At 41.8% G+C, this 12,807-nt stretch overlaps 1 protein-coding gene across 3 annotated transcripts; it reads left to right on the plus strand.

Annotated features, from left to right (window-relative positions):
- The first annotated feature begins 215 nt into the window (after positions 1-215).
- LOC110501640 (atypical chemokine receptor 3) lies at positions 216-8,727 on the plus strand. 3 transcript variants are annotated; one of them, XM_090215841.1, is made up of 3 exons: positions 217-410; positions 5,280-5,637; positions 5,727-8,727. In XM_090215841.1, the coding sequence occupies exons 2-3, from the start codon at positions 5,504-5,506 to the stop codon at positions 6,457-6,459; spliced, it is 867 nt and encodes a 288-aa protein (XP_090071967.1). In that variant the 5' UTR covers positions 217-410; positions 5,280-5,503; the 3' UTR covers positions 6,460-8,727. The 3 variants fall into 3 exon arrangements, with proteins under 3 accessions (XP_021435016.2, XP_090071967.1, XP_090071966.1); XM_021579341.3 differs by having other exon boundaries at positions 216-410; positions 5,280-8,727; XM_090215840.1 differs by having other exon boundaries at positions 220-410; positions 1,130-8,727.
- Positions 8,728-12,807: the final 4,080 nt, after the last annotated feature.

Consider the following 12,807-nt stretch of genomic DNA (forward strand, 5'->3'; position numbering starts at 1 on the left):
GTCTTTGGCAGTCTGCACACAATAGATCCACCTGTTTCAATGAAGCACAAACGTGTATCGACTATTGGGCAATTGTTTGTTGGACAAAGTGAAAATCAGACGCCTTTGTTTCGCTTTTGGCAGAAACTTCAATGAATGTGTTTTGGGACCTGCCTTGGGAGGCGTATCACTACGCAATAGGTTAGGCCTATTTAACAAGTGCAGTGGGAGGCACGAGGCCAGGTTCACTATAGCTGGGAGGAGAGAGACACTGGGTACTCACCCACTCATTCGAATCACATAGCGGAGAGCTCACAACCACCACCTCTCCCTATCTTGGACAAAGCATAAAAGGACATCCCTTCGCCCAGGAGAAGCGGTGCAATTTCATCGAAGAGCTCACGCATAAAGCATTTTTTTCTCAATTACAAGTAAGACATTGTATTTTACATTCATTTTAGTTTCTAGGTAAACCAGTTGACAGGAGCATCTTCATAACAAGAGGTTGCGGGCCAAACAGCTGCACTCCTAACATTTCGGTTTCGTGGACAGCCGATAGTCAATTTTACGTTTCAGCTAATGGTGCATTGTTGCGTGTTGAGTTTTGGCTAAAACATTATCCTAATGTGACTACTTGCCTCTGATGTCCTCAAGTCCTTCTATCCATAGAAAGGGCCATCGGCTTTCGCAGCGTGGCGCGCGGATTAGTAGTGCCTGTTCAATAAACGTCGCCAGGTTACACACGGAGTCCCCTGGCATTTGATAAGGAATGTGGTTTGTTTTCAGGGAAGATTTTAACATGGTTTACGGAATTGAATGTGTTCTCAGATAGGCTACAAGAGCTTCACGTCAGATTATTTCAGTGCTCTCTCGCGCGTAATGTCAATGTAAAGAACAACTCGGTTTTGTAACTCTACATAAGTGTGTGTTTCTCACTTATGTAAATTAATCCGTTCCCTATCATATACATATTTTCTTATATTTCAATTGTATATTTTAAATATAAGCATTGTGACGCATGGATAATGTAATACCATAGAAAAGTGCAAATGCGCTAGAAAAGTGCAAATAAATGCGCTTGGGTACGAAGGTTCCCCATATTCAAATATATAACCAAAACGAAAACGTTTATCTTCCTCTTCTCATATAGGGTTCTGCCAGCTATAGGGACGTTTGTGGGCCCTCCCTTGACCCCTCTCCATTGAGTCCTTTTCTTTTGCAAGACAAAAGCCTAAACCAACAGGAGAGAGCGCTTCCAGCAAGAGAGAGCTCCGATCTTTTATTGTCACACCTGCAGCATTCTCTGGTTTTGGATTAACACATGAAAACATTGCTCCCTATTTGTCCAGTATTGGAATGCATGCATCATCTTCCCTGCATGCTGCTTGGCTAATGTGTAACCAGATAGGGAATCACCAGGGATCATAAAATACAGATGTAGGATCTGAATTGGATAACTATTTTGTTGCTGAAAATTGTCCTGCTCGGCAGGAAATGCACATTTGTAGTGTAATTGAGGTCTAAAAAGGCTTTTAAAGTTTGTAATTTCCACATTGAAATTTCAGACGTGATTTTCCCTTACATTTTTGAAGGGGTTGATACATTTTTCGTATTATAATCCACATAATAATTCACATTTCCTGTTGCTGCAGGATTATTTTTCTGCTGTAGCAAAGTGGCTCCAATTATGATCCTACATCTATACCGCAGCCCTCGAGGTATAATATAATACATTTTCATTTTAGTAATTTAGCAGATGCTCTTATCCAGAGCGACTTACAGTTAGTGCATTCATCTTAAACTAGGTGGGACAACCACATTCACAGTCATAGAATACATTTTTCCTCAGTAAATCAGCACAATCAGAGCTAGTAAGGGGGAACATATAATGCTCATGTTCATACAGCCTCTCATGTTCTATGTTGCAACCAGCTCGGCCTTATTGGGTATTTGGAGTATGGTGAAACTCTAGGTTTGTGATCTGAGTATTCCCCAGTTACTTGTAATGAGAGTTTGAGGGGCAGATAATGAGAGAGAGGGAGATGAGGAGAGAGAGAGACAGACAGAAAGGGGGAGAGGGACTGCTTATCAGTGCAGTGTTCTGATGCTGTGCGTGTGTGCATGTGTGTTTCTTTGTGTGTGTGTGTTATCAGATGGGCTGAGTGTGAAGGGGATAATGGATCAGAGAGATGTGACGTGAGCTGGCACCTCAGGTGTTTCTGTTTACCATATAATAGAGGTGAATTACAGGGACACTTATGTATGAGGGCCTGAGTTAGACTACACCATCCCTCTAAAACAGAACATTAAAATTATACTGTAGTAAAGGGCAAGTGGTTGTGTGCCAGGGGTGAAGGGCCAAATAAAAATGAAAAGAGCAATCAATTGAATAGCTTCTTGATCACTGATAGAATCTGCTGAAACTAGAGGCAGTCATAACACACACACGCCTATGGGCCACTGCTACAGACATGTGCAACAACACATTCAGCCACAGATAGGCCCTCCCTTCTCCACTGTCAACATGGTCTCCTGTGGAATCACAGACAGTTTGGCGTGGGCCATGCGGTCACACACTCACTGAGCTCACACGCACAGCTGCTTAAGCGGGTCACGTTTCAATGCACTTTAACCTGCTGTATTGCCCAGCGGTCGCCGACCTGTCTTTGACCGTGGCTGGACCGTTTCTAAAGTAGTTAAACCCCTTGGTAACCCCGCTCTGATGTCTCACAGTCTGTGGACATGCATGTCAATCATAGGGAACAGGAGGATTAAATCACTGATAGCTCATGTCTGACCTCTCACCTTTAACCCCTCACCTCTCACTCGTCATGTTGTGTCTGTCATGGGAAGAGAGACATCAAGCTAGAGCGTAAAATGACCAATCAGACATACAGTACAGAGAGGTCAGAGGTTGTGTTGTGACCCTGGTATACATAAAACAGAGAGCAGTGTGTGTCCATATGTGTACATGATGTGCATGCATGAGTGTGTAGGATCCCTTTGCGTGTGTTTGTATACTGTATATGATTAGCCTCAGATGTTTTCAGATGATGTTGTGGTTCTCTCTCCTTCCCTCACTTTATTTCTGGAGGAGCAGTGGCACACTGGAAAATGTTTTCTTTCATGCACATCAATGGAAAACATTATTTAAAGCGACATCAGGTTTAACATTCCGACTGACGCTGGATCGCTGAACATTTTGGAATTACACAATGTTTGTGTCCCAGATCCTATTGCCTCACATTTCATCTGTTTTGGGACTAATGTAAACATACTGTAGCTGGTGCTGCCCTCTGACTGGACATAAAAAGATACAGAGTTTTTAGTCATTCCTCAATCATCCCAAAACAACAGTCTTTATGAACTCATAAAGCAGTTTTTAAAGAGTTAACTACATTTAGATTATTTGGGATCAGGTGGCACATCATAAAAAGCTGTTTTTGTACATTTCATTTGGATGCTTATTGGATCTCATAACATACCATAGAATACAGTGCTCTCTGTAGAAGTAAATACCATAGAATGCAGTGCTCTGTGTAGAAGTCAATTGATTTTCTGATCTTACTCTGCCCCAGAAATAGACTGATTGGTTGAGGTCTCATTAATGAAAAGCCAAGGGAACTCAGGGCAGCACTCACTAAATATAATTCAAACATTTACTGTGACATGCTGTATGTATGTTGATGCCTGGTTCCAAACAGACAGATTCAGAGACATTCCAGCTAGCACATTTTGTTCCCTTTGAAGTTGTGGGAACGCACATTTTTGGTTTTCCATTGTTTCGGGTAACGAAGCCTTATGTTTCCTGACCGGTAAAACATTAAAAAAAATTAAATGGAAGAGAAAATATAGCCTTTTCTGGGAACATGCATTTAACGTTGCAATGAGGTTCTGAGAACATTTTACTATGGCTCCCTGAAGGTTTTCCCAGGAGGTTTTATTAACTTTCTTTTAACGGAAATGATAGGTTATTTGAAGGTTATTAAATAACATTCTCTAAATGTTGTGAACGTTTTGAATGAAATGTTAAGGTAATTTGGAGGTTTTTGAATAACTAACTTAACTTTCACTAAATATTTCAATCATACTGATAGCTTAGGTTAACTGTTTTGAACTCCAAGCACATATAGTACACATGGAAATTCATTTGCTTAGGCATTAATCATACAAACAATTAATTTATTTATTGTCATCAGCAAGATTCAAACCTATGATCTCAAATCAAATTTTATTGGTCACATCACATATTTAGCAGATGTTATTGCGGGTGTAGGGAGATGCTTGTGTTCCTCGCTCCAACAGTGCAGTAGTATCTAACAATTCACAACAATACACACAAATCTAAAAGTAAAATCATGAAATTAAGAAATATATAAATATTAGGATGAGCAATGTCGGAGTGGCATTGACTAAAATACAGTAGAATCAAATACAGTATACACATATGAGAGGAGTAAAGCAGTATGTAAACATTATTAAAGTGATTAATGTTCCATTATTAAAGTGACCAGTGATTACATATTCTGTTATATTAGTTAGCTTAGTGGGACTATAATTTGCTTTTCAACAGGACAATGACCCAAAACACAACTCCAGGATGTGTAAGGGCTATTTGACCAAGAAGAAGAGTGATGGAGTGCTGCATCAGATGACCTGGCCTCCACAATCACTCAAACTCAACCCAATTGAGATGGTTTGGGATGAGTTGGACTGTAGAGTGAAGGAAAAGCAGTCAAAAGGTGCTCAGCATATGTGGGAACTCCTTCAAGACTGTTGGAAAAGCATTCCAGGTGAATCTGGTTGAAAGAATGCCAAGAGTGTGCAAAGCTGTCATCGGTGCAAAGGGTGGCTACTTTGAAGAATTTCAAATATAAAATATATTTGTTTAACACTTCTTTGGTTACTGCATGATTCCATATGTGTTATTTCATAGTTTTGATGTCTTCACTATTATTCTACAATGTAGAAAAAAAACTTAAATGAGTAGGTGTGTCAACTTTGGACTGGTCTCTATGTAAATGAGATATTTCTGTATTTTATTTTCAATGCATTTGCAAATATTTCTAAAAACATGTTTTTGCTTTTTCATTTTGGGGTTTTGTGTGTGTGTGTGTGTGTGGATGGGTGAAAACAAATTAATCTATTTAATCCATTTTGAATTCAGGCTGTAAAACAACAAAATGTGGAACAATTCAAGGGGTATGAATACTTTCTGAAGGCACTTTATGTTGATGTTTAGTTCCAAACTGACAAAGTGATATCAGGAATGATGGGCTGCTGCCTTCTTGTCTCTACAGATCCCAGGTCCGTGAGGTGTGTGCGATCGTTCCCAGCAGAAGGATGAGCAGCTTTGATTTGGTTGAGCTGCTGGACACTTGGGAGGACCTGAACCTCACGGGTCTCCTGGAGAACGGGACGCGTGTGGAGATGGTCGGGTGTCCAACAGCGTTCGACCGCAGCGCCCTGCTCCACTCCATGTGCATCCTTTACATCTTCATCTTCGTGGTCGGTTTGGCCGCCAATGGCCTCGTCCTCTGGGTCAATGTCCGCTCCCAGCGCACCACCTCCAGCTCCTCCCCTCGCCATGAGACCCACCTCTACATCGCCCACCTGGCGGCGGCTGACCTGTGCGTGTGCGTCACGCTGCCCGTGTGGGTGAGTTCCCTGGCGCAGCATGGCCACTGGCCCTTCGGCGAGGTGGCGTGTAAGCTCACCCACCTGCTCTTCTCTGTTAACCTCTTCAGCTCCATCTTCTTCCTGGCCTGTATGAGTGTCGACCGCTACCTGAGTGTAACACGGCCCGCTGACAGTGAGGATGGGGGCCGACGCCGGAAGCTGATTCGCCGCAGCGTGTGCGTAGGGGTGTGGCTCCTGGCTCTGGTGGCCTCCCTGCCCGATACCTACTTCCTGCAGGCGGTGAGGTCATCACACGGGGAGGTAGTGCTGTGCAGGCCGGTGTACCCAGAGGAACACTCCAGGGAGTGGATGGTGGGAGTTCAGCTGAGCTTCATCCTGCTTGGTTTCGTCCTACCCTTCCCTGTCATCGCTCTGGCCTATGCCCTCCTGGCCCAAGCCCTCTCCTCCACCTCCTGTTCCTCCTCGGCGATGGAGCAGGAGCGTCGTGTGAGCCGCAGGGTGATCCTGGCCTATACCGTGGTATTCCTGGGCTGTTGGGGGCCCTACCACGGAGTGCTCCTGGCCGATGCCCTCTCTCTGCTGGGCCTGGTTCCTCTGAGCTGTGGGCTGGAGAACGCCCTCTACGTGGCGCTGCACCTCACCCAGTGTCTGTCCCTGCTCCACTGCTGCTTCAACCCCATCCTCTACAACTTCCTCAACAGGAACTACCGCTATGACCTGATGAAGGCCTTCATCTTTAAGTACTCCACACGTACAGGCCTGACCAGGCTCATAGAGCAGCCCCACATTTCTGAGACAGAGTACTCTGCCGTCGCCGTGGAGAACCCACCACAGATCTGAGACTGAACTCTAGAGCACACCCTGGAACTTCAGAACACACCACACTCTAGAACATAGTCTGTCCACCTGACCCAAAATTATTGAAATTACCTAAAATGCAGTAACCCATGATAACCTATATAGGCTAAATTTGGGCCATCACAAAGAGCAAAATGAAATATGTGTCTTAACAACTAGAGCATAACAAATAACCTTTCCCAAAGCCTAGGCTGTACACAAACTTCATCACTGCCACAAGTTTGTGTGCCCTCATCTGAAGCAAACCAAACATTATTTATAATCCAACATTCCCCTCACAGAAACTACCTGTGTATTTGTCCTGCTACCATACGTTCCTAATAAGGATGGTGTGAGGGACTGCAGTTGCAGGCCATTATCAACTCAAACTAATGATGTCTGGAGAAAAGCACTTATATTGAGTGGAAGAGTAGATTCTCTGTCTGACAAACAGACTGTTTTAAAGTGCTTCTGAAGTAGTGCCAGTGTAGTCATGGCGACACAGACAAACTCTCTCTCAATCTCTCTCTCCACTTCAAGACATACCAATCCCAGTTTGTCTGTCTGAAGAGTCCTATATAACTGCTAGAGGTGCGTGTATGTGCGTGAGTGCGTGTGTGTGCTTGTGTGACACCTCAAATCCACTTTGTAAATAGTTAGAAGGGCATTGAAATACATATATTATAATTGTTAGATTGTTATTATTCAACTTTCTATATACTGTATTTTTGTACATATTATAAAATACTTTCAAATTTGGCATTGTTTATGTACAGATGTAGGATCTTAATCACCACATATTAATTTACATAGAGTTACTGAAAACCACTAACACATGGTTATATGAGACCCCCGCCTCGATTCATATGTAACAACATTTTAAAAAAACTTTTTTTTACATTGGATAAAATGGTGTATCATACACTGCAGTTGAGAAAAATGGGGAAGTAATTCTGCTTTGAAAGTTGATCAACTTGTAACCCCACTTTTGAGAAAATGGCCCTTGAATGCTTTGGTACACCTATTGGAGAGCTCTTCTTTGTCTACTCATATTCAGAATCGTTCACACCCTCTTAAGCCTTAGCCCCACCCATCTCTGTAAGGATTCACATGTGAGGCCATGTGCTAAACAGGGTGAGTAAGGTAGTGTAGTAAACAACCAAAGACGTCAAGACTAAAAGTGGTTTAAGTAGTAGCCTAAAAGAAGGAAAAACTCCAGGTAAAAATACACTTGATCTAGTCCTTGGCCTATATCCTAACCTAACTTTGAAAGTGTCCAGATAATTATATTTTATAATTATAAGAGATTACCCAGACATTTGTCTAAATTGAAGGGTCATGTGAAATAAATGCTATAACCACCCCCCAGACACGCCTAACTAAGTGGATGGGTCACTACTGTTTGTTCATGAAATACAATAGTTTTCCGAAATCACCCAATCATCGCTAGCGGGAAGGTTCCTGCCTTCTTCCGTGGCTAAAACAACTAGGCTCATAATTGAACCATTTTATTTGTATTTACAGATGGCATACACATTTGTTACACACATGAAAGTTCACACAAAGTACGCATTTTGATAAAAATAAAAATTCAAATGCCTCTTATGTGAAGTAGTGATGTATGACATATGCCTAGCTTCTTGAAATGGGTCATATACTGTATGAACAGTATTGCACTCTACATGTCCAGCTAATAGCCTAACCACCGACCAAGCACTATGGACTAAACATTCAAATCCTGTTTCTGCGGGATAATTTTGCGATGACAAACGGGTCAATTTAAGATCCTACATCTGTAGTTTTGTAAAATCGTAATTCATATGTTGTGGATTCAGAAGTTCACATCACTAATTTCTATGTGTTCATGAAGCTGCCTCATTGTAAATGAAAGTCACTGACTCTGTGACACGAGTCATGCTATTATAGTGAAAACAGTGTGACTCACACAAAGTTCCATACCAAATGATGATGGATAAAAACATTGAGTTATACAATGTCTGTCTGTCTGTGGTAACAAACATATTTTGTTTGATCCATTGCCATGGAGTTATAGTGTCATCTGATTGGATACATATGTATCCTGTTACATTGTGAGAATTCCAATCCTAGCAGTCATTATTGAAAGAGAAAGCAAAGGACCATTGATGTTTTGTGTTTACTGTATGTTATGGATTTTGTTACTTACCAAAAATGAATCTCGTGTCTGAAGTTCTTTTGCTTTGTGTTATTACTTTAATCAGAGCCTTTTAATTAAAGTAACAAGAGGTGAAACGTAACCTGGGCTTACTGCACCACTGAACACCTTTTAGTATGGCAGCACTGACTGGAGTGCATTAGCATGAACACATTCAACCAGACACATTTTCAACTGTAAACTTTATGTGGCCAATAAATGGACTAAGTCATTCATAACGTTTAATTAGATCCTGTATCCTAGCCGTAACCGTTCAGTTATGAAGCACGGTTGCAACATACACAGTGCTTTTACAATGCTTACCATGACACGTAGGACACATGTCTTACAATTAAAGTCACAATACAGAACAATGCATGTTTTATTCAGACATGAAATGAGAAAGAATTCAGGAATAGAGATGTAGACCCAGTTGATTGGCAGACAAACCAGGTTAATATATCCAGATATGTGCTCACTCAGTGGGGACAGGCAGACACATACGCATATATAAACACGGGCTTCACACAGTGTTTAACATGGGGGTTCTCTGCACCTCATGAAATGTCATAGTCTTTCTTATCAGACTGAGCAATGGGGAAATTCTGATGACAGTCATAACATTTACTCTGGCTCTAGAGTCTAGATGGAGTGATACCTCTATGGTTTAAATAGTACATCAGCATTAGTGCAGAACAGACAAGAGTCTCCATGTGGTTCTACAGCATGTGTTCAGATACACACTGATTGGCCTGAACTGCAGTAACACACAGTAACACACACACTCCTGCTGCTTCATGAGTCTGACTGAAGAGCATGTGTTTTCCTTGGCTCGCACTGTAGTGTGAAGTGTTTTCGCTTCCCTTTACGATTTGCTTCCCTTTTATGATTCACTTTAGATTTTCTAACGTGTGCAGTATGATGTGTATGGTGCTTACAAAGGACAAGTCAAGCAGTATTATTCCAGACCCAGCTGTTCAGCCATCCAAACTATCTGTCAAGCGTCTTGTCAGAGCCGTTTACTTTAGAGACAGGGCTCTTTCTTATTAGCAGGCCTCTGTTCTCACTATTATGAAAGCCCACTTTAAATCTTGGTGAAATACTCCTCTGTTCACAAGGCTCGCCAACAGATCGGAAGGATATGCAGCACAGTCACTGTAAATAAAGCACAGCACGGAGGCTGAGTACAGTAGAAGTGCAGCATATGGTTTGTATATGTTGAAATCATCTGTTGTTTGACTTGATGCAAGCCATTCTCTGTGAGTTGTATGATTTACAGTACAGCCCATTGTGGGTTATCACTAGGTTTTGATTTAATATGGACAGATAACGGCCCAGATAAGATATTGATGGAGGGCGGGTTGCTTTATATTGCTATGGAGCTATAGATCTCATGGTCCATGCCCTGCTCATGCCCTGCATACTATAGAGAGACCATTAACACTGGAAAGGATGAAAGGGGGAGGATGAGGAGAGGTACAGGGTAATTTAGCAGGAATTTAGGGAGGGAAATATAAGCTTACTCATACAGTACACGTGTACACACACATACACACTAGTGTGCATGCACACACACACACATGTGCACACACAGCACTATAGGTCTACATTACTTCTGGCTGAGATGCAAGCGCTTACTTTAGACTAGATTTAATTCTCAATCAAGCCCATATTTGCTTCAGTGGGCCTGGGATCAATTCCATATGAGAATGTATGGCTGTGGAAGGTCTTGAATTATTAATGAAGTTGAAGAGTACAGCTGTGTGTGCTCCTAGGGGAGTTTCTGGAGTGAATTTGAGGAGAAGTCAGAGCAGAGAGACTATTTTGATGGAGGATAGGGATAGTTTATCACCCCAGGACACCTCACTCATCTAGGAGAGAAGAGTAGGACCAGTCATACTGGCAGGCAGATGTTAGACAGATGTTCTGCAGCGAGAGACAGGGAAATGAGAGGTGAGAGGTCATCAAATCATGAGTTGGATCAAACATCAGTAATCATACATACTCATTTACACAGAGTAATCATGCATATTCATTTACACAGCCACGCCTTATTTAACCACCTGAACAGGCTTGGTAACATTTGATTTATAGTGCCTAAATGTTTTTGACTGATTATACTTGGAGGTGGAGGCCTGCAATACTTTTATTGTGATGACCTTGTCCACACCTTTAGACGTTGGGATTACTGAGAGTAAATATGTGTCTGACTTCCTACTTTGTATGTCAGCATGATTCTCTCATAACTTTGTATCCAAAGAAGCAACTGCCCTTCAGTGTTATTTTAGGTTATTTGTATGAAACATAAGCAGAACATGGTTGCACAGTTGCTGGTTCAAATCCTGCTCTGACTGCTTCACCTCAATCACTATATTGGTGGCAATGATGGGATCAGAACAGTCTCTGAAGTCCACCTTAAAGGGCAATTCTGCCACTCTTCAACCTCATTTTCATCATCTCCAGCACGAAACCAGTGTCTACATATGTGAAAACAGAGTGTTTTTATGGTCTGTGGTTAAAAAGATAAGAAGAAAGGTCCTAAAATGTTTTTGTCTGTGGCTGTCACTGTGTAGGGTTAAAGGGTTAAAATGGTGATTTTCAAAACCTGCAACGAGTTTCTAGCTCAAAGGAGGGTATGTTTCTGTTCACCCATCACACCAATCTCATAGTCTTTGAAAATCACTGTTTTAAAATGTTTTATCTTTTGATGATGTCATTGCGTAGAACTTTTTTACTTTCTTTTTTTTTTTTGTGATGTTTTCACATACAGTATGTTGACATGTATTGTGCTGGAGATAATGAAAATGAGGTTTAAAAGTGGTGGAATTGCCCTTTAACTGAACAATGCTTCTTTATCACTTTCGCTGTAACCCACCACCTGTGCGCCCTACCCAGTGCTTAGCCCTCTCATTGATATTGCCACATGGCTCATGTCTATGTAAATAACGAGCTTAACCAGATCAAAGGCGATGGTATGGACAGGACACATGGTCTTGAAAGCTGGGGCTTGTAATGTTGATTTATATTGCTCATACGTGCCGGGGCTATGGATCCGGTATTTAGACATCGCTTAATTCACCCAACATCCCGTCCACTAAAAAACTCCACACACTCCACCCCACCCGCCCGCACACTGTCAGAGCAGCATGCTATTGTCATCCTTAACGACAGAACTTCAGAAAAGTGCCTGCGAAGAGACGGCAGCTGTTTAAACCTTTAAGAAGACATGAACAAGAGCAAAACCATTTCCTCTGTGTTATCCTAAGCTCAACGTGTTTCTTCATTAAGCGTTTCTCGAAGTGTAAGAAGACGAAGGGATAAATTAACCACACTCTATATGGAGAAACATGTGTGACATTTCCACATTTTGCAAAATCATGTGTTTTTGGAAGTCGATTTTTGCATGATCACATAACCTTTCGATTGTGGATTCAAATTATCACATTTCCCCAGGTGATGCCCCACATACTGAAATGAGTCATTGTGATACACACAGCATGTTTAGCATACCGTGTTTTCAGCTTACATAATCAAATAGACTTTGACTACATTGTGTATGTATGTTTATATATACAGTAATTAATATTCAACATGTCCTTACCTGGGATTTGAACTCACAACCTATTGGTTCACTGCGTTCTGATCTTCCTGATATCCCACCATGTCTGTGTCAATAACTGATTTCACAAATATTCCTACATTTTGGACTTCAAAGTAAATATCAGCTTTGTTAAAAATACACTATAGAAAGACGATCCTATTTATCATAATGATACAATTATTTTTCCCCAGGCGGTCTCCTGTCCCTGTACTAACCAGGCTGGACTGTGAAAAGGTATATATGGCCACAAGTATATTTTATTTATTAGGTCCCTTGGATCATCTCTGCAACTCCTCAATGCGCTCAGGAGAGGCCGAAGCTCAAGTCATGTTTCCTCCAAAACATGACATGCCTGGCCACCTACTTGTCACTTAACCTTCCCTTCGGCCAATTGTGCAGAATTCTATGGGGCTCTTGGTCACAGCTGGTTATGACACAGCCTGGTATCAAACCCGGGGCTGTAGTGTCACCTCAGCAGTGCAGTGCATTTGACCGATACGCCACCCAGGACCCTCTTATCAGAGTTATTCAGGAGTAACATTCAAACAAAATAATACTCACCAACATTAGACAACTA

This window comes from Oncorhynchus mykiss, chromosome 22 (assembly GCF_057628025.1).
Source record: "Oncorhynchus mykiss isolate SJ-2025 chromosome 22, ASM5762802v1, whole genome shotgun sequence".
Lineage (NCBI taxonomy): Eukaryota > Metazoa > Chordata > Actinopteri > Salmoniformes > Salmonidae > Oncorhynchus > Oncorhynchus mykiss.

Excerpts from the sequence above, each read along its gene's own strand:
- LOC110501640 (XM_021579341.3), top strand. The coding sequence starts at position 5,323 with ATGAGCAGCTTTGATTTGGTTGAGCTGCTGGACACTTGGGAGGACCTG.